At 39.2% G+C, this 23,285-nt stretch overlaps 1 protein-coding gene across 1 annotated transcript in view; it reads right to left on the bottom strand.

The window, feature by feature from the left end:
- Positions 1 to 9,403: 9,403 nt before the first annotated feature.
- Positions 9,404 to 23,285, bottom strand: part of SETBP1 (SET binding protein 1) — a 362,514-nt gene continuing 348,632 nt past the window's right edge. The window contains 1 exon segment of the mRNA XM_030926012.1: positions 9,404 to 11,151. Coding sequence (XP_030781872.1) covers positions 10,532 to 11,151 — 620 coding nt within the window. The 3' untranslated portion in view covers positions 9,404 to 10,531.

Raw genomic sequence — 23,285 nt, 5'->3', positions numbered from 1 at the left:
GTCCCAGCATACATACAAAACGATGCTCCTTTGGTATGAGAAAGTAAAACAAAGCAAATAAAACTAAAAACCCCACCGCAGTGATGGGAGTATGTCAAAGGGACACAGGAATCCACAGAAAGAGCTGTCAATGGCCATAGCTCTACTAAGTTGAGCAACAAAATAAAGTGGTGTTGGAATATAACCTAAAATATGAAACAGGTGTCCATGAGTCTATACCAATATAAATAAATCATCAAGTAAATGAATAAATAAAGGATAAAAGACAAGCCTCCTAAAGGACAAATACTGTATGATTCTACTTATCTGAGGTATCCAGAGTAGTCAAACTCATGGAGACAGAAGGAGAAAATTGTGGTTTCTAGGGGTTGGGGAGATGGGGAAATGGGAAGTTGTTTCATGGGTATAGAGTTTCAGTTTTGCAAGATGAAAAAGTTCTGGAGATTGGTTACACAATCTCCAGTGAATATAATTAACACTGCTGAACTATACACTTAAAATGGCTAAGATGATAAATTTTGTGTTATGTATATTTTGCCGTAACTTAATATTTCTCAAAATGTTTTCAAAATGGCATAATTGGAAAAACTGGTGAAATACAGTCTGCAGTGAGGCTAATAGTATTGTACTGCAGTTAATTTCTTAGTTTTGATCATTGTACTATGGTTATATAAGATGTTAACATCAGAGGAAGCTGAGTGAGGCATTAAATAGAATTCTGTACTGTTTTTGCATCTTCTCTGTAAGTCTAAAATTATTTCAAAATCAAAAGTGTTAAAAACCCAAATCTCCTGTGCATAAGAATTCCAAATAATTTATGTATAAATGCAGACCTTGAGGAGGTGGTGCATAACTCCACATTTCTTAAGTGTGGGCTCCATAAAGTGACTTCCTTCCAAAGAATACAGTTTGGAAATGGAGAGGGCCGGGTGCAGTGGCACATACCTGTAGTCTCAGTGATTTCGGAGGCCGAAGTGGGAGGATTTCTCGAGGCCAGAAATTCAAGACCAGTCTGGGCAACATAGCCAGCTCCTGTTTCTACAAAAACTAAAAAATTTGAGCCAGGTGTGTTGGTATATACCTGTAATCCCAGCTACTTGGGAGACTGAGGCAGAAACATCACTTGAGCACAGGAGTTTGACGCTGCAGTGAGCTATGATTGTACCACTGCCCTCTACCCTGGGCAACAGAGTAACACCTCAACTCTTAAAAAAAAGAAAAAAGAGAAAAGAAGAGTAATTTTACAGTGGATAAAGTGAGCAGATACTACCTCAGCCAGGGATCAAGGTGAGCATCAACAATGATGCATCATGTTGATAGTAGGTACCTCTGATAGGAAGTGAGGACAATCACACTTTACCTTGTGGTCTTCCTCCCCAAAGCATATGATCCCATTCTAATTGTGAGAAAATCATCAGGCAAACCCAATGGAGGGATATTTAACAGAATATCTGACCAGTGTTCCTCAAAACTGTCAAGGACATCACAAATAAGGAAAGTCTGAAAAACTGATATAGCCAAGAGAAGCCTAAGGAGGCATGAAGATTAAATGTAATATGGTATCCTGGGTGGAAATCTGGAACAAAAAGGGGCATTAGCTAAAAACTAAGGGCATCTGAATATAGTGTGGACGTTATTAATAATGATGTATTGATATTGTTTCATTAATTGTAACAAATGTACCATACTATTGTACGAAGTTTAATACTAAGGGAAAGTAGGTGCAGGGTTCATGGGAACTCTGTACTATCTTCATAACTTTTTCTAAATGTAAAACTTTTCTAAAAATAGACTTTATTTTTAAAAGAATACATATTGCATGATTCCATTATGCAATATGTATGATCTTGAAATAACAAAATTGTAGAGATAGAGCAGGCATTCGTGGTTGCTAGGGGTTAAGGATGGTGAGAGGAACTCAAAGGAGAATTGCCACAGGGAAAGCTCTGTGGCTACGGTGTAATTGAATATCTTGACTGTGGTGGTTGTTTCACAAGGCTATACATGTGACAAAATTGCACAGATCTCTACACATACAATCACACTCACAAATACACACACATAAATGAAATCATGTATATCTGGTGAAATCTGAATAAGCTCTATGGATTGTGCCAATGTCAATGTTTTGATTTTTACATTGTACTGTGGTGGTGTGGGACGTCGGCATGGGATGGGGAGAGTTGGGAGACACTTGCATAGGACTCAGTATATTCTTTAGCAACCTCCTGTGACTCTGTAATTATGTAAAAATAAAAATTGTAAAAGTCTTTGAAAAATTGAAGACTTTGTGAGATGTCAGATGCCAGCATCTTAGTCAACTGTACTTATTAAGATGTGCCATTGAACCTAGCTGATTCATTTGTCCAAGGCTGTTTTCTGGTGTCATTATTTTCTTCCCACTTCTCCTGGCAGACAGCTGAGGCAATTGTGAAGTTTGGAAATGGATTCCGGAGTCTTCTAGAGTATGGAGTATTGCTGACTATAATGGTGGTTGGATCTCCTGGATTTGTGAGTGGCTATGGAGGTCTTGAGGCAAGGGCAGCATGAATGGTTTGAGTGGGAAGAGGAGGCAGATACCATTCTGCTAGGAGTTTATTCTGCTTTACAAAGACACACGGTAAATCTTGAATTTTTTAAGGGTTCTGTTCTCACAAAAGAAATTTTGTGAAAATGAGAAAAAGATGCCCACTCAGGGTGGACGCCACACCAGGAGAGCAGATCTTGGAAAGACAAGTACAGGCTGGATTTCAGCCCTGAATTTTTCAGCCAAGTCCCCTTGTGCAGGCAGCAACTGGTGCAACCTTATATGATAGCCCTGGTTGACGATTATATTCTGTCATATGTAGAATTATTAAGGGCAGTTACGAAATGAGTGGTACAAGAGATAAAGAGGTGTTTCTGGACTGTGGTCATACGATTTCCTGAAGAAGGTGAAGTTGGAATTAAACCTTAAAAATAGGTAGAATTTGGATAGGCAGAGAATGTATAGAGGACATTCATGATCTAGGAATGTTTGCTTGAATACAATTCAACGAGGCCTTGTCTTTCTTGCTCATTCTTCCACCTTTGGTACCTGGCAATGTGCAAGCAGGGAAGGAAGGAAGGGAGGATGAAATGAAGGGAGGGAAGAAGGAAGGAAAGATTTAGCTGAATGTCCTCATTCTATTTTTTTCATTAACTTCTTCCATGCTACCACATTGTGTTAGGATAGGATAGACTGCTAAGATAACAATCCCAGAGTGTTGCTGGCTTTACACAATGGTGGGAATAAAGTTGGAAATCAAAGGTAGGTTCTGTTGGGAAGGTACAAAGATGACAGGATCAGAGATTTTTTGACTTGAAGTACATTGGAGACACCGTTGAGAGTTTAACCTCCCATCTTATAAAGTAGGTACATGAGACTCAAATAACTTTTGTTCTTGGATACAGAGTTCTTTAGTGACCAAGCAGGAACATATTCCATGTCACTTGACCCTTATTCCAGTACTCGGTGCCCTAAAAAGTAGAGAATTAAGCTTTAAAATATCAAGCTTTATAATGAGAGGATGTATAGTTTCCAACTCTTTTGAGGTTTTAACACTTATCATTTGTTACTTCCTAATCTTCCCATATGTGAATGTAACACTTTGGAACTGGTTTTTTCTTTAATTAATCCAAAATGAAAGCCCTTATGACACTTTAGAAAAGTGTATTACCACACCTTTATAACGATTTAAAACTGGGCATTGGCATGTCCATAAAAGTGAAAGTGTTAGTAATAAGGAATGGAAATGAACACACCACTGTTTTCCATTTACCCACTCCCTTTCATTGCCATTCGTTATTTCATCTGACCTGTAAAGGGCCTTTTCATGACCGTGGGCAAATCCTTCAGCCCTGCGCATCCAATCGTCCTCACTCCCTATTGCATATGTGACAGGTTAAATTTTTCCATGTAGCAACTGATTTCCAACATCCTCACTATTCTGGTAGTTGCCTCTTCCCAGTACAGGCAGTGAGGTTGGTTTGTGCTTATCCCCTCAGGGCCTGTTTCTGACAGTAGAATGCAGGGAAAACATGAAAAATACTTTATTTCTGGCTTCAAATGTCTAGAAACTTGGGAAATTGAAAGGAATTGGGCACAGAGAAACAATTTGGAAGAAAGTTGGAGCCAGGCTTTCCAGGATCCCTTCTTCCTTCCCCTTCAGATTAGAAAAATGATTCCCTGGCTCTGCAAGTAAGATTCTGCTATATGCTGGTGGCATGGGGCCTTAAAAGTTACTAAAAATAGAGCTGGAGAAAAACTGAAAAGTGTATATTCCTCCCACCCATCAATTTGTAGACTGAGATTTGGGCCAGCCACATGTGTGGACACATCCAACTTCCCTGAGAATCTTTGTCAGCATATTTCTCCACTATGGACTGATTAAAAACTTTAGAGTTGAGCCAATCTATTCCTAGGCAACAGCTTTATCCCTGCATGAGAAGCTGGTAGGAAGGGATTAGGGCCACTCTTGGAAGTCATTGCTGATTTCAGAAATATCAATGGAACTAATGAGTCCAAGTTAGAATGAGGATTCTAGAATGCTTTAAATTGTCCTAGTTCAGTACAAGATAGAGGAGGAGAGGAAAAAGAAGGCAAGTCCTATTCTACTAGAGGTTGCTGATGAAATTCTCTGAGTCTCGGAAGACGAGCTGAGGTATCAGTGCTTCACTCCTCCTGCAACGGCTCCCTAATACTCTACTCCTGAAGACTTCCATTGACTGCTATAATTCTACCGCAGGTGCTGCAAATACCGAAAGTCACAGTGGATGTTATGCTGGGTCGACTGATGGCTAGGAATGGGGAGGGATGTTATAGTCATAACATTTCCTGACTATCTTGTTGGCTTTTGGAAGATGCATGTCCAAAGGTAAGACAAAGAAAGAAGGCAAAAAATATATAAATTCCTGTATGTTCACATACAATTAAAGTATAATGTGCAAAGTACTTAAGACAGGCTTTTAAAACCTACTTGTAAATACAAACTAAAAACTGGAACAGAACGGGTAGAAAAAACAGGCAGGGAAGCAGTGAAGACTCCGCCTTTCTTTTGAGACCCCATCACTCTTTCACAGCTGGCCATATTCTGCTTTAAACTGCTGGCTTCATTTTTCAAATGCAGGGCTAGTAAGTCCCTTTAGGGCAAGGATGCTCAGCATAGGCACTGGGTAGGTAATCAGTAACTGTCTGTCATTTATTAAGTAGTCCCTCCTGTCACTCCAGTAAAACCTTAAGTGCAGCCAGGGATCCTTCCTTCAGATATCTGACATCATGGGATATTTAGTAAGAAAGCTTAATCCCTATCTGTAATGCTCTTCTAAAAATTTAGGACAGGGTGGGTCTTCAACATTCTACAGTCCCCTTTGATCACTTTCAGCAGAGGCCTGACCAGTTCTATGAATCAACCCTGGCTTAGTGGCCAGTTAGTGCAATACTGTATGAACAGTAACCCAGTAAATCAGACTCAACTCTTACCCACAATGTACTTCCCAGTATCATACAAAAGAGATAAGTTTGTTAAAATTTTCCTCAATGATTCTGTATCCAGTTGGTGTGAGAAAAGACCCCCAAATGCTATTAAACTCCTTAGTGATGTGAACCAGATGGAAAATAAAACAAAAGAATTCACAACTCATGTTAGGCTGAATTGAATGTCTTTAATTTCACACAATGAATAACATATGAATAGGATTAACTTTTTTTTTTTTTAATAGTTAAGTGCTCTATACTGTGCTAACCTGATCTGGTAGCGAAAAAGACTGAGCTTTCTTTTAGAAAAAAATGTTTAAAACCCAACATCTAAGACCATGGAGGAGCATGACAGTAAGCATGCTAGATGTATCTACGCCTCAAATAACAGCAAGTCCATGTTCATTTTAAATGTACAAAAATGCTTTATGAATAAAAACTGTTACAAAAAGAACATTTCAAACAATGTACAATTTTCTTGCCTCTATATTCAATAAAATACAAATACATTTTTTGTTCTAAAATATGTTTACATACAATCAAAGTAGAACATGCAAATTACACTTTAAAAAAGGCTTTTAAAAACCACTTATGAATACAAACTAAAAATTAGCCAGCATGACTTGTAAGACAATCTTGTGCCCCATTTTTTCTTTTGAAATATATATGTACATATTTAACACATCATGTGCATTTATTATTATTTAAGAAATAGATTTTTTTTTTTAAAAAAAGGAAGAAAAAGAAAGACACCAATCTAGGGTGGAACTGCCCTTCCACATTGACCAGTTGGCAGCTCCTTTCAATTTCCCCCCTTTAGTGTTTATTAGACCTGGGCAAGTGGGCAATAGATATCCAGGAAGTTTCTTCCTTGGTTGATATGTGCTTCTAAGACTGTTCCCCAAATGACTGAGTCCAACAGGGAAGGAAGACTCATCAATGGGGTGAACTCTCCAAGAAACAAGAGGCAGAGAGGAACTTGTATTGTGGAAAGAAACTTTAAGAAACACCAAGAAAATGCTACGGTATATTACAGTTCGAGTTTCTAGGCACTGTGATGACATTATCTGTAAGCTCTGGCATTTGGACCACTGTGATACTATAGGGTAGAGTTGAGAATAACATCTATATTTATCTACTTTTACATAACGAGAAGGACTGAAAATCCTGCAACGTAACACTTAAATGGCTTTTGAGGCATTTCAGCTTCTGCCACCCCTCTCTCTCCATGCTGCAGTTGGTATTTAAAGGCTTTGGAAATATGTGTATAGACTTTAGACAGTTCCCAGGTAAATCTTTCTAGTGATAGGAAAAAAATATTCTCCAAAAGCTCATTATCTGAATATTGTTGGGTAATAAGCTACAAGAGGGATTTTCTACTTAACTCTTAAAACCAAATCCTTTATGATCTGCATGTAGTACATCACCTTATACTATAATTCTGTCACCACTTGCTTATCATAGTTATAGACCCAGCAATGTGCGGAACACAAATTCTGACTGCCATTGAACATGGCCGTCTACTCCGGACAGCAGCCAAATCAACATGCTAATCTTCTGCCAGCCCTTAGTCACCTTCTCTGGGTTGTCAGTGGCTGCTGATTCCTGGTCCTGCCAAGTCACAAACCAGCCCCTGACATGCTTTCCTTTCCTTTGACCTTTCTTCCTTGGGTTTTTGCCAAAGCTGGGCTATTTGAAGAAGTTAAACTTCTGCTCCTCTCATTTGAGATGAGGGGTGAAGAGCAAGTAGCTCTTCCAGACACTTAGCCAAGTGTATTAAAGATCTATCATCACCTTCAAGGAGGCTTTTGTATCTAGATTTCATCCTTTTCTCATCACCAACCAGACTCCTTACAAGTGGGTCTGTATCTGCTTACTGAAGGCAGGTCATCCAGAAAACAAAAGCCAAAACCAAAACCAAAAAAAAAAAAAGAGAGAAATAAAAATCAAGGGGTTTCTCTTATAATGAAATATTTTGTGAAGCTGTATATGGAGTACCATGTATCCCAAATGACCTCTTCTCAAAAAAAAAAAAAAAAAAAAAAAAAAAAAAAAAAAAAAAAAAAAATGCAGCCCCACCCAGAAGGCAGTGTTGGGGGGCCCAGAGACCTCCACGATCAGGGTCAGGAGAGTTGGGTTTTCTTCCCAGCTCTGCAACCAACTGTCTGTAAGCTGCATTGGCCCAAGGCTGAGCTGAGTTTGGACAGGTGGGGAGAGGCTAAAGGAATTGGGGGTAGTTAGAGAATAAGGAAATGGTTGTACTGATGAGTTAGGTAAATGAAAAGCAGAAGAATAACATAATGTGGTACTGAGAGAGGAACTGGGTGGTGGAGAGAAGAAGCTGTGTAGGTGACCGAACTTGCTTCCGCCTCCAAGCGGCTGTTTAGCATGCCTCAGCTTTGGTCCTCTGCAGTATTCCAGTCTATTCCTAGGGTCATACAAGTACGGGATTCGAATTTAACTCACATGACCACTATAGACCAGAATTCACGTGTCAGTTGCAACTCTGCTATTAAATCTCCTGAAATATCTTTCAGAGCTTTGGAAATTCTAATGTACCCCAAAGTTTTTTTGGAATTTCTCACCTACTAGAGGTTAATGTCAATTAAACTTTGGGTCCTTATTAAAGAAGTTTGCAGAGTGCCAGCTCATCTTCCTCTGCAAGAAGATTGAGTCTGCTTATAGACATGGTTGGAGAGACAGTACAACACAGGAAGGAGGAAGGGCAAACAAAAGAAAGAAGGAAATGATTTCAAAACCCAGGCAGAGAAACCTCTTTATGGTTGAATTGGAATGAAAATGGTTGCTGTTTCTTAGCAATGGTGGGGTGAGAGGGGCTAATTTAAACCTTCCTCTCAGGTGACTTTGGAACCACTCAGACAGGGCTTGGGAATGACGAATTAAAAATGGCTGCTTTGATTTTGCTGTTCAACTTGTGTGAAATGCCAAAGGTCAACCAAGGTCACAAACTGAGTATCTAGAATATAAGCTTTAAAGTAGAGGGGAATGCCGTCCTTTAAACTTACATATTGCTAGTATTAAATGCGACTGACCTAGCGGGCAGCAAATGATGTGAAGTCCATGGTGACAGAGCACAACAGTATGAATATGTGGGTAATTTCAACCAACTCTTGGTGCCATAATGGAGCAGTAATGTTTGCAAGCATATTAACTTGGAATTTAAATATTTACTCACATAGATACCCTATCACTTATTCTCTTATGTTGCCAACAAAAATCCCTCTCTCTCTCTCTCTAAGGAAATAATATTGTGTTCTGAAATGATAATATAATTTCCAGCTGGTCCCAACTTCCCGCAAAGAAACTTAATTTGGAGGCAAACCAGATATTCTAAATCCCATTAGAAAATTTAATTCTCTCTCTCAGTGTCTCTTTCTATAATCTACCATGCCAGGTGTTTGATGTCTTGGGGAAGGTAAGGGGGAGTGAGGGAGGAAATTGAAAATACTTATTTGAAATTTCCACAATCTCACTTTTAGAAAACATCTACGGAAATGGAATTCTTCGTATTCATTCTGAGCCTGCTTAACATATTTTATTTGGGCTGTGGAAATGGATAATAGAGATGGAATATCTGTCCACGCTAAACCAATGGTTAGAGTACAACTTGGATGAGAAATGTACAGCTGAAATTGACCATTTAAAAGACGATTTGTCACACACAGTTTGCATCCATGCAGACTGATAGATTTATAATTACATTATGTACAATAATGTTTTAGTTTATTAAGGCAACCACAATTTGGATACTTTGTCCAAGGTGGCTTGATAGAATTGAAGTGGTGATACCCTTTGAGCATTTTATTTATTTATTTTTCCAGATAAGAACACTCACTCCCATTTGCTTTTAAGAAATAATTATCCAGGGATAATGGACTTCTTCTATTGTCTTTTTGTTTCCTTTTTTTTTTGAACAACCTATGACAATTATTCGTATGAAAAAGATCAGGTACCAAGGCATTGCTAGACACTTGTCTTTCTGGTGGGTCTGGGGTTTCAGTTTTTGGTGGCTTGTCAGTTATTCTATTTGCTGTGGGGTATTAAAACCATTTTATTCTGCCTATGCTCTGCTGACACGTTTTAAGTATAAAAATAGACTGGTTGACATCTGGGTCAACATATCCTTGGCTGCTCTGCGTCACTTATTAAAAAGGTTTTATCAATACTGAGTATGTTTCACAATGATTGAGATTCAAAGCCAGGTTCTTGGAACAGCATGCCAAGGTTGAACTTTACAGCACAGGTTAAGGATTGTATTATTTAAATGTGTACCAAGATTAAAAAAAAAAAAAAAGCAGCAAGTAAGTTAATGAAAAGATATATGGAAGTACAATGGGCAAAGGAAAAGTAGCAATAGACAACGCTAAAAATCAGTGTATGTGCAACAGAAGAGGCACACAGAACATGAATGCGGGTCTAAGGTCGCCTATCACTAGAACTCCACCTTCTGATCACACAATTCCATCTGAGAAACTGTACGGTTAAGGGAAAGATTCAGGTCACCTGAAGATGACGTTGGTACCCCAAAGCTTAGCAGAGCTTGAAAATCAAAAGAAATAAAAACCAATTAAATGGAACGGGTTACAGCAATGCCAGTTGAGCAATTTGCAGCTTTTCTCCCCTTGGAATGTTTCCTAATTGAGGGTGTTTCCCTTTCGATTTTCCTGGCCAGCAAATGAGGGAGTCGAGGGCGCACCTTGGCAGCGGGAGGTCAGGAGAGCGCCACCAGCCTGCTCCTCCTGGAGGCCTTCCGCTGGCCTGCGGAGGATCCAGCCGTACTGAAGCGCCGCGTGGTGGGAGCTGCGGCGAAGCTGACAAGCTTCTTCTGAAGGTGTCTCCCTGCTTTGCTTTCCCTAGAGCTCCTGATGGCTCAGCCCGTCGTCTGGCCGGATTCTGCCTGCCCCGCTTCTGGAGAGAAGGGCGTGGGTGTCCCTGCAGCTGGGGATTCCGCCCCCGCCCACTGCGCTTCCCACGTGTCAGTTCCCTAGGCCCCAGGTGCAGACGCCCAGACCCGCCCTAGGGAAGGACCTCGCTCTCACTCCCTCGGGACTTCCTCTGCCTTTTAGCTTTCACCTCCTCTTCCTGGGGAAGGGGCTGCTGCGGGGGCGGCTGCTGCGGGGGCTGAGCGGGGGCCTGCGGTTTGTGTTTCCTCTTTCCGCCTCGGGGGGTCTTGGGTAGAGGGGGTGGTGGGGGTAGGGGCGGTGGCGGCGGTGGCGGTAGGGGCGGCGGCGGTGGCGGGGGCAGGGGCGGCGCCTCCCGGGCCATGTGGATGACCGCCTCGATGGTGGCCATGATGGTGTCTTGGCTGGCGGCGGGCTCCAGCACCAGCGGGCTCAGGCTGGGCTTCTGGCCCCTTTTGCTGGGCAGGTCGATGCATTTTTCCAGCACCGGCATTTGGTCTCTGGAGTCCTCATCGAACTGGGTGGGTTGCTTCCTGGGACGCCCGCGCCTCTTCTTCACGAAGTTGTTGCCTGTTTTTGATTGTCTCTGCAGCCGCTTGGCCTTCAGGATCTTGTTCACGTGGTCCAAGTTCTTCTTGGTGGATAGGATCTTGGTGTAGTTGCACATCTTCCGCACTTCGCACTGGATGGCTTCGATCTCCCGCCGCTTGAACCTCTTCTTCAGGGAGGAGCCGACTGCAGGAGGGGAAGAGAGAAGAAATTGAGCACAGGATGCAAGGTTGCCTTCAACCCAGCCTCTTCACTGACAGCTAGCATTCTACTTGGCTATAAAGATTATGGAGAATTAATGCTATGGGTATTAAAATAAAAATAAACATTTCTCAAATATTCATTGTGCATGCAAAGTACTTCTATTTACATTATTTCAGTCCTCCCAACAATTATGTGAAATATTGTTGTTCCCTTTTTAAAGATGTGGAAACTGAGGCTCACACTGTTGAGGTAAACTGGCCTAGAGCCGTGGGACTCAATGGCAGAATCACAATATAAATCTTCCCATTGTTTATCTTATACAGGTAATTTTTTATTCACCCTTTTGACATTTGATCTGATTCAATTTAGCACAGGATTAGACTTTCTCTTTTTGTAGGTGTTGAATGAATGAAAAGGCACATGGGCCTCCATATCAAGCAACTGGGATCATGCAGATGTACTATCGATCTCATAGAAGAGATGCCTTGGCTTCATCAAGAATAAGAAAATGTAAGTGAACCATTTTATTCCTAACCCTTCTCCACTGACCCAGGGAGGCCTATTTCCTGGAGCGCTCTAGTTATCATGGCATCATGTCTCTGTGCTTTTCCTCCAGCGTTCTGGACTACTCAGGTTGCCTGAATGCATTCAGTTAACCAGGTCCTTCATAACCAGTTCATCCTCTGGGAACCTCAAGGGAAGTATCAGCCAGGTGTTTCTGAATCATTTACACTACCCCTACCAGGCTGGCATTTGCAAAGAGCTCTTTTCATGTCCTGTTGGCCAGCTGCAGCTGCACCTCTATTTTATGAGCCGAACTTCTTGTCTCAGGAAGTCCTGCACTGCTGCCACTAAATGGCCTTCAGAACTGCTTAGTTTTGAAGTTCAGACAGCATAAAGTGTGAATGGCTTCAAAACATAGCCAACCATTCCTCCTGCAGATCATTCTTTCTCCTTGTGTTGTTCATGAGCAGGCACATGTGTGATACCTGTCTGCACATGCACACACACACACACACACACAAACGGGCACATACACTCACACAGACTCCATGGCTCCACCTTCAAGGTGGCCACTCCCCCTGGCTGTTTATAAACATAATAAGTGTGTCTTCACTGAGTTCTTTGCTGCTATGATTTACGCTGCATGTTCAGCCGGAAAGGAGCCCACGTGGAAGACCTACGCATAGAGGGGAGTGTGGTGCATTTTATCATTTTGGTTTGTTGTTTCCTCCCATAATTTTTTTTGTACCTACTAATAGAGAAGCAGAATAAATATCTTAAGAAAGAGGAGGAAAAAAGATGCTTAAAACATGGATACCATTCTCACTTATTCTTGGGTACTCCCACTTGATTCTTTCCTCTGCTTTGTCCCATTTCTCTCTCATGCTGTGCCCAGCACAGATTGCCAGGAGGGTTTTATTTGAAGTTATTTACACCCCCAGCTTCATGGAGTGGGGAGAGCTGAGTCCCACAGGCCAGGTCAAAATGTTACTGCTTTTGGCCAAAGGTCAGTAAGACTGACCGAGCAATGAATAACTACTGAATGATCTTTAAAATAAGTTATAAAGATCAAAATAGAACAAAGCCAGAGTGAGCTTCCGACTATAAAAATAAAATTTTTGTAGTTAGTTTTGTAAAAGAAAAAGGTTGCCTGGTTGTAAGTTATCAGAGGCAAGAACCAGTGCTTGTCTGTCTTTATGTCCCTCAAAGGGCCTAGCAGGGTGCCTGGTATATAAAAGAGATTTAAGAATTGTTTCTGGACTGACAAATCAATCTAATCAGGCCTTGTAGTCATATTCCCTAGAAGAGTTCTAGTTTGAATTTTTAAAGTGACCATTGCAAATATAGTTATACTAAAACTTAGCCCACCTCCATGTCAGTGACAGATAATTTACCTTGTCCACATAGTTCATGAGTCAATGGCAACTAGTCAGTAGTAATACTCCACAAAACTTGACACGATTCCAAGCAAAGGTTTCATTTACACTTTGCCCTCTCTTTAGTTTATATCAGCCATAGAGGAAGCACATGCTATGTGATATGTTATATAATATAGCATGAAAGTATAAAGTAAATCGCCTTGCTGACATGTAATATAGCATAGAAGTATAAAGTAAATCAATTAATTGGCAATACTGTATTTGACTGAGTTAAGCTTGACAGAAATACTCCATGAGCTGCAGGTCATTTGGGCAAAATACAACCAATGGATTGTCACTCTATGTGTTGTCTTTTTAAAGTGAAATGCCAAAATAAATAAGTAAATAAACCCCCAAAACAAAATCTCCAAACCAAAATAAAGAAATACACAAACAGAAACCTAGCAGATAGCAGCTAATTCCATATTCAAAAACATGTGCTGAATAATTAAGTCTTTGCATTAAAAAAGGATTATGAAATAAAAATTAATTCTGATAGTGTAAATCTACCAAACAATCCTAAAAAATGTCAAAATAACTCTTTTGTGCCCACCATTCACATTTAGCAAATGTTAACTTTTTGTCATATTATTTTTTTTAGTAAGAAAGAAAACATTACAGATTGAGCTAAGTCATGACTCCCTTCTCCATTCCTTTCCCTTTCTTTTTTATGGTTGTTTTAATCCTTTTGTTGCATATATATGAGTTCATGTTGGTAAAAATTAAAAATCTGAATCTACCTAGTGTTGGTAATGATGTAAGAAACTGGGAACACTCACATACTGTTGGCGGGAGTATAAACTGTTATAATCATTTTGGAGAGTGATTGGGCAATAACTGTTACAGTTGAAGATGTACACATTCAATGTCCCAGCAATTTCATATCAAGCTTGCCTCCTTTAGTTATATATAATAGGAGGCAAAAGTTACATAAGGATGTTCCTTGAAGCTCAGTGTATGATACAGAAAACTGAAAACAATCTAATTAATCAACTGTGATACATAAAACAATGCAATATTATACATCGATTAAAATGAATAAACTACACATAAATATATCAACATGGTTAAATCTCATTTAAAGAGTTGAGTAGAAAAGGAAATCACAAAAACATGTTTAAGTATACTACTTACATAACTTTAAAAACATACATACTTCTTGAACTTTTATTTTATCTTCAGAGTCCAGTTGTGGAGGTTTAGTGACTGCTGTGTAGGAGATCAACTGTGATTCAAATACTTGGTGGATGACTCACCTACTACTCAACATCTACTTCCCCCCAAGGCAACCTCACAGAGTTTTATTAAGTCTCTAGAGTAGGGTTGTCCAACAGAGTTTTCTGAGATGGTGAAAATGTTCTCTATGTGTGTGCTGCTCCCTAGGTAGCCACTAGCCACGTGTGGCTACTGAGCACTTGAAATGTGGCTGGTGTGACTGAGACACTGAATTTTTAATATCACCTAATTTTCATTTAAATAGCTACAGTGTGGCTAGTGGCTACCCTATGGGGCAGCACAGCTCTAGAACTACCTACCTTGAAATACAGAGGACAGAAGACACACAGGGATTAATTCAATAAATTGTGGACTGTGGGAGACTCTAGGCAAACAACCTGGTGTCTTCAACAAATAAATTGCCCGGCAGGGGGAAGATGAAACTGTGCATCAAAAAAGACTAAAGAGATAAAGTGACCTTATTTGGATGACAGTTGGAACAAACCGTTAAGAGAGATCATGAAATAAATGGAAATTTGAACAATGGGCATTTCATGATATTACATAGTTACTGTTAATTTTCATAGGTGTGATATTTGCATTGTGATTATGCTTTTTGAGTACCTATCTTTTAGAAATGCCTACTAAAATATTGATAGATGAAATCACATACTGTCATCTGGGATTGACTTTAAAATTCTAAGGAAGGGAGGAGGTAAGTGGAAGTATTGATGAAACAAGATTGACTGTAAGTTGATATTGTTGAAGCTGAAGTTGATATTGATGGGTACATGAGGTTTATTAATGCTATACTGCTTACTTTGGTGTATGTCTGACATTTTCCATAACACAATGTTAAAAAATTATAAATAAGTGGCAATAAAACATCTTAAAATCTTAGGGCTGGACAGTGCTCTAATTTTCACTATCTTGGGGCTTTATTTCACCTAAATACTTTTTGAAGAATAAGAGATGTCCTCAATGAAGGTTATGCATCCACCATCTCCCTAGAAGGCTTAGCTTATAGCTGCCCTCCTGTTTTAATGGCATAGAAACATGAATGAGTTATCTGTGTTTTATGCTTTCACCACCTGCATAAATAAATACATGTCATGAGCCAATCTCCATTGATGGCATCAGGTATTATGACTTAGTATCCCTCTGTCTTTTGCACATTATAATCTTTGGGGTTTTTCACATCTACTGAACATCTGAATTTCATTTATTTTTCCTTTATGTTTGTTATCCAAACTTTCAGTTCAGATTTGTTATCTCTCTGTGTGAACAATAGCAGAGTATGGTATAGTAGAAATGACTCTGTGTAGAAGAAGCTGGAAAACAAGGTGAACTGAGATAAGTCCCTTAACCGCTCCATCTCTGTTTCTTCATCTGTTACACTGGATGGCGGAACCAGATGCTCTTCGAAGTTCCCTTCTATATTTAATTTGCCGTAATTCTTTTCTATACTCATTATCAGTTGCATCCCCAAATGTGGGGTGGCTTTCTAAAACATTTATTTATCAAATAATTCTAAAATATTAGTGTGTGGGGAGAACTTTGGACTTGGCAGGGTTTGATATTCACAGATCTTTCTCCTTATTGCTTATGATTTCACTGTCCCTCTAAATGTTTACAGATTTTTCTCGTTTCAAATCGTTTCATTATTGGACAGTCATTTCTGGGCTCTTGCTGCAAGATTGATTCCATATTTGCTCTCCTTCCTATAATTGTCCTATATCTTGTCTGCTCTTTGTTAGTTTTAAAGAATAATTATTGAGTGGCCCAGGCAAAATGCAAATTCATTTCTTCATAACTCAGCAATACAAATTTTCTTTCAGACCCTATGTATATTTGAAATTGCCATGCAAATGGTTGAGCTGGTTTTGGTCCAGATCTAGACATTCTATCTTTTCACTCCCATTATCAGAAGATTGGCTCATCAGCATTCTGTTGATTTTGTCAAGTCGTTTATGGTAACTAGAGAATGGACTTAGCACTGCTTTTTGGATGCAGAATTTGTATGTATAGTAGGCCCCCTGAGACAAAGGCTAACAAGGCTTAGTTATATAGAAGATTCCCAAGAAATAGATACCAATGTTTGTAGACTGTACTTTGCCCATGTACAAGACACACCCTATTTTACAAGAAAGCTTTGGGTGGATTGTGGAGGGAGGCAAATTTACCTCTAGACTCCTTAGAGTTTTTCTTGCTGTTTGAATGTTCCTAAGGGGAGGTGGAAAGATGTTGAGGAAGGCTGAACTGCCTGGAGTTGGGGTGCATTTCAGGGCAGACAGAGCTGGAATATCCTGTGCTTTAATCAAGGCGGAGAGTTGCAGTGTGAATTGCTTTGTGTGCTGATACATGTTAGAAGATTCTCTGAAGGCAAAGGCCACACCTTTTTTTCTCTACTTTCAGAGTTCCCAGCACAGGCCCATCGATATAGCAGTACCTGATCTGGTGCATACTATGTGGTCAGCAAATACAAGCTCAATGGCATTCAATTGTCTCATGTTCTCCAAGGTAAATTCTGCATTTTATTTATTTATTTCACTTTGTACTTGTGCTTGCCTTGGTAATGGTCTCTTATTTTCCTAATGCTGCTTTTTATTTTTAATGGGGGAGAATGAGGCAACCTGCCTTGGCATTGCAAACTTTTTTCTTCCATCCTTAGAATTTAAATTAACCTTCTATAGTACTGGCCTTAAAAGCTCTTTTGAAAAAGATGGCAAGTTGCCTCTGCTGGTGAGGCCTCTGCAAGGTAGGGGGCATCCGAGTTGCTGCTTGTTATCAACACAAGTGCTAGAGGACTGCTAAGTTTAAAGCAGCAATTTAGAATTAAAAGTTAGCAGATGTGGGGGATTTGTCATAATATGATGGTGTTTTCATTCTGTTCTTAATATCATCTTAACATACTTTGGGGTTTCTTTGAAAACATGAGTAGCTTGTTTGAAGCATAGTAACTGCCTGACTATTCAACAACTTATTCTTAGGGGTTTATTGTGAAAGAACTTTTTATCTCAGTTGCAATGGCTTGAAGGACTCTGGTCTGTGTTCTGTTCCTATTTCACATTTTTTCTTGGGACAAGGTAGGAGGAGAGGTGGGCAGACTGGCTGATGGACAGGTGAAGCAGTGGGGTATGTAGGTGTGAGTATGTTTATGTGTGTGAGCTCTGAAGTGGGCTAGGCCACCAAATAGTTAGTGTCCCAGGGCAGCTCCCTAATCTTCTCAGGAATGGTGTTGGATTTAGAAATCGGCCTAGTGCTCTCCTGCCCCTGCCACCTTGTCCACACTGTTCACCTCCTCTCTGCCTCTCTAAATTAAACCAGCAGCTTCCCAAGTGCACATTCCCTCGAGAGGAAGCCAGACAATTTACTTGGCTGCAGAAAGAACACATTAATAATTTGTATTTACATTATTTATATTTTACCTAAATAATCCTAATGCTTAATAAACGGAACTCCAGCCATGCCCTTACTTGCGCTGCCCATCAGATGACAGGTCACCTGTCACACTTGGGCATGAGATTCCTGGGAGAAGGGGAGGCCATGTGCATTCAAGAGGTTGACAGATCTCACTGGTTAGTTGCTTTCAGGGTGCTGTCAGTGTCCTATATTTTAAATTTGTAGCAGGCCAGCCCACGTGGTAATTTTAGAAAAGCAAGACTTTTCAACAGAAAAAAATTTCAAAATACTTTGCAATGAGATGAAGAAGACCCATACAATATTTTATATACCACACAGAGTTCTGTTGGTTATTTCACACCAAACTGTATACATGAGTTGCCACTTTCAAAGATGAATTTGGCCATTTTCTTGTACAAAAAGACAAGGGTTCCAAATTTTCTTAACTCTTCTAGGCTGTCAGTAATGTTACCCTGCAGATGATAAACAACAAAATACTTAATGTCCCTTTACAGTAAACTGGGTCACAGAGTAACCACGTTTGTAAAGAAACTCATGCTATGGAAAGAGCAGTTTTGGAAATTTATTGCAAATGTTTCCACCATTTGGCAATTTTGTTGCTGAAAACAATATAACCTATAAATCCCTTTAATCTGCAAATTTGAATACCTTGTAAACAGAACTGACTTTCAAATGAAGAGCTGGACTAAAAAATATGGACCATCTAATTGTTAATAAAAAGGATGGTTTGCCAAGTTTCAACAAAAAACTTGTTTAACTGATAGATGAGATTGGAAAAAAACAGTACTGATTTAAGCACAGTCAACAATCTACTTTATTGTTTTGAATCTATGTATATGTGAAATATTCTTTATCCTACAACATCTGTTAACAACAAGTATTGAAACAAACTGAATTCAGAACGAGAACTTTAAATTACTTATCACAAGTGCCTAAAAAAAAAACCCAAGATTTTTGAAAACAAGTGTACAAACTCAATTGCTCGGCCCTCCTTAAAACACTATTAAAAACACTTAAATCAGTATAACATTTTGATAGCAACAAAAATATTTTTGTTTTGTTAATAATAGGTAAAATGAAATTTAAAATTATTTTAAGAATATATTTCAAGTTTATCTTATCCTGTTAAAGTTTGTATTTAAGAAAAAGAGGGCATGTATTTTTAGTATGTATTTAAATGGTGTGACTATTCAAAATTATGTTACTAATATCACTGCATGATCAATAATGTGGAGCCCACTGCTTTAAAGTTGTCCTTTCTGTTTTAAAAAACTCCTCAAGAGTTTATTCACTCACTTAGTATTTAATCCTCAAAGATCTTAACTAAAGCTTCTTGAAGACAGCATGTGTTGTCCTTTTTCATACGCTTCAAAACAAAGAACATAGTTCCTGTGTCATAGTAGATGTTTGATTAGTATTTCCTGCTAGACTGCTTCAGACTGTAAACTCCCAGAGCCCAAATCCTGGAAAGCATTTATCTTTATATTCCCCAGAACACCTTTAATTGAGTTGCATGCCATTCCATGGCAGTGAGGGGTGCCCTATCCATGGAGAGCTCCTCGAATGGGATTTAATGCTGACATCCTTTATTTGATTAGGCAATTCACAGGTCCTGGTCTGTAGGCTTTCAGAGTCCTTGACTTCTCTGACCACGAGGAAATAATGCCAGTTATTTCATGGGCCCATGGGTTAGACAAACCACCTGGGACTTTGGACAGATAATGACAGTGGTGACTCATTCCAGAGAGAATCCAAGCTGAGTAAAAACATTACTAGGTTGCTCAAGGGACTTCTAAGGAGGGAAAGCCGGATTTTGGCAGTCCTGAAAAAACTGGGCAAAAGAGAGACCTCAGAGATAAGAGAACCAGCAAAAGATGAGATTATAGCTCCCTGTAAGGTGCATCATGAATATTCATCACAAGGGGTTGCTCACCATGGATGAACAGAGGAATCTTTTAAGTTTGGGGGATTTTCTGGAGGTGCTATTTATTTATAAGTTACTTGTAAATAGTCAGCCGGGAGCGATGGCTCACGCCTGTAATCCCAGCACTTGGGGAGGCTGAGGCGGTGGATTATGAGGTCAGGAGTTTGAGACCAGTCTGGCCAACATGGTGAAACCTCTTCTCTACTAAAAATACAAAAAGTAGCCGGGTGTGGTGGTGCACACCTGCAATCCCAGCTACTCGGGAGGCTGAGGCAGATAAATTGTTTGAACCCAGGAGGTGGAGGGTGCAGTGAGCCAAGATTGCGCCAATGCACTCTAGCCTGGGCAACAGAGTGAGACTCCATCTCAAAAAAAAAAAAAAAAAAAAAAAAAAAAGAAAAGAAAAATAGTAGCTTCCTAGGATTTTGGTAAGGAGTGAATTGGGAATGGCAACACTGGTAAACCGAGAAATACGAGGGCATTTAGCCCTCCTCTGTTTCATTCAACTTTGGCTTTTGTTTGTTGTAATGTGGATCAAGTCCCAACACACTGATGAGACAACATGGAAGGCTGGATAGAAATGTAGTTAACGCCAAAAAGTTTGAAGCTACATCTGTTGAGTCTCACAGCATGCCAGTTGGTCACACAGCGGGGGTGGTTGCACCCTCTCAAAGGGCTCTTTATATTTCTTTTTTCTTTCCTCTCAAATGTGGTATCACTTTATCCTTAACCATAAATACCATCTCTTATATAATACCCCAACTATTGTGCATGCATGTTCTTACCTGATTGTGAGACATTTTCTTTGTCTCTTTAAAACTTTGAAAAAAAAAATACAGGGAAGAACAAAGAAACATATAACAAACATGAACACGGGCTCAGACAAAATAAGTCCTGTTGACCATGCTAGAACTTCAAGAATTACATATAGCGGTAAGTATCTCTGTTTTGTTTTTTTCCTAGTCTTAATAGTAACTGCATTTGTTTACGTATTAGCTAGCATACTTAGCAATCTGATGGAAAACATATTGACCAGGACATTAGAAGAATGAGGTTCTGATCTTAGCTCATGACCCCTCAGTTCTGTGTCTGCAGACAAATCTCTCCATTTCTTGAAACGACCGACCCTTGCTTCTCAATAAATATAATTCTATAAAAGTCTTATACCTCCAAGTTTTTTGTGCCCAAGGTAAGACATCCTCAAATCCTTCATCTGTGTTTCCTATCAGATGAATTCTAGATCAAAGCAAATTTTTCATTTTGATCACTCTCTGGAGATTATGTCATCTGCTAAAGTTGATCTGAAATTTTAGTGCCCAGAATTGAACTGATTTTTTAGATACGAAGTGATTAGTACAGAAAAATGGGTTTGATTAATTTCTGTGATCAAGGCACCATGCTTATATTAATAGAAGCTACATTTTTAAAAAACTGCATTTTTTTCCCCAACAGCATCCTACTGTTGGCTCATGTTAAATGGAGGCTCAATTAACTCCCTTAAACACTTTCGTATAAGCAGCTATCAACACTGGCCACTGCTATGTGGAATTGGGTGTTAAGCTTAAATGCAGGCCTTCTATTTAAATCTGCAAAGTTTAATTTTATTAACTTTGTGAATTAATAGTCTAGTCTGTTGTGAAAATTTGGAACTTAATTTTGTTTTCTCAAAGAGTTATCAGATTTTTAGGAATATTCAGAGGGCTCGAATACCCTAAAAGTTAATGCCTGTTCTTTTAACTACCTCTGGGCTGGATTCAAGTAACTGAAAGCCATGCTATCATTTTTTCTTTATTGAAGTTTCTAAAGAAAAAGATGTCAATTTACAAATTAACTATCTTTGTATTCTCCCTAAAAACAATAAGCAATTTACACCGATTGCTTTCGACTTTCTCATGTCTGTCTGGTTAGTGGAAGATGGATGAACCACAGAAACAATAACTTTGCATAGCCTACAGGTGTGTGTGCCCAACTCTATTATTTCTGTAAGTGTCAGAGAGGATATTACATCTGATGTTCAACAGGGAAAAAAGTCTTGCATTTTTATTTTATCCAGAGGCAACTCTTCTGCCCTAGTGAGAAAAAAATAAAAGATACAAAACAAAGCAATACCAGGCATTGTTCCAGTGCACACTAATTTCCACTGGAATTCAGTTTATAATTCAGTCTTAAAGCTTTTTATGAACACTTCATGTCTTTGTATACTCCACCCATTCTTTAAAAGTCCAATTAAGTCCTCTTCCTAAAAGCCATCCATGGACTCTCATTTCAGCATTCATCTGTTTGCTCCTCTCTATATTGCCTGTATCTCTCTGATGGCACTTCACTTAGTCTGTCCTCTATTATGATTATGGGATTAATCTATATTAACACTCTTCTTAAATTGTATTTTTCCTAAGGGACAAGGACCTTGTCTTAGCCATTTTTATTCATGCTTGGAATAAACATTGATTCAGGCCCAGTTTGTGCCAGGCACTATAAGGGGCGTGGAATGTTGTGCCTTCCCCCTAGTGAGCAGCACAGAGTCTAGCTGACTTACTTGAATTGAAATCAATCTGTGTGACCTGACTTGAACAGCACTTACCATCTATTTTGTAAAGTCTGTGTTTGAGGCATGAAAGGATGTTTTTGGAGATTCAAATCACTGTCAATTAAATTAGGTCCTCACATATTTCAGCTGTTCCCTACTCTGTTCAGAGCACCATTAACTGAAAAGTCTCTCAGAACCAAAAGTACTGTGAAATACAAACCAATATCTAAACTTCATTCCATAAGAGAAGTGGAGTTTCAATGACAAAAACATGGACTAAAGCAAGTTTGGAATTTATTAAGAGTCACTAAGAAGACCAGCTTGAACACTTAAGGACATTAAGGATGTTTAAGAACATGAAGATTGACTGAAATGATGAGTCCCCTGGAAAAGGAACACATGTACATATTATACATTAGAGGGAGAGAGAGAAGCGGGGGAAGGAATGGTCTTTTTTGTTGTCTTTAAATAGACTTTTTTAGAGCAGTTTTAGATTCATAGCCAAATTAAACTAAAGGTACAGAGACAGAGGTTTCCCAGATATTCCCTTGTCCCAGCACATGTATAGCCTCCACCATGAATGGTCTTTTCATTGCCAAGCATGTGAATCAGAATCATAATGGTTTATTATAGGAGAAGGGTCATATGCTCTCTTGGCAAATATATATACATTCACATTCTGAGTGCTATACCAGGAGTTTTTTGAAAAAAAAAAAAATTGCTTTAACTTTTTTCTTTTTTTCAAGTGTAAGCTTGAACAGACTCAAGACGGCAAACACTCCCTCCTCAATTTAAGATTTGACAATTTAAGAAGAAAAAGCTCATTCATCATCTTTCCCTTTTAGAGACCATAAATTATTGGCTCATACACCATGTGGCTTGGATTCTAGGAAAAGTTAGTGTAAACAAATCCAAGTTACAATGCGTGGAGTAGGAGAGTGAGTCATAAACAAAACACAGACATATGCTCTCATATAAATAAGGGCCTGGATCATCAGCTTCCCAAAGTCTGCTTCCCATTAATTACACAACAAAATGAACTTTCCATATGTAAAGCCCAAATCACTTAACTCTGGCAACTTGTATAAGACAAAGACCAGGATTG

This window comes from Rhinopithecus roxellana, chromosome 21, assembly GCF_007565055.1.
Source record: "Rhinopithecus roxellana isolate Shanxi Qingling chromosome 21, ASM756505v1, whole genome shotgun sequence".
In the NCBI taxonomy this organism is placed as follows: Eukaryota; Metazoa; Chordata; class Mammalia; order Primates; family Cercopithecidae; genus Rhinopithecus; species Rhinopithecus roxellana.
This window is presented reverse-complemented; position numbering and strand designations above follow the sequence as displayed.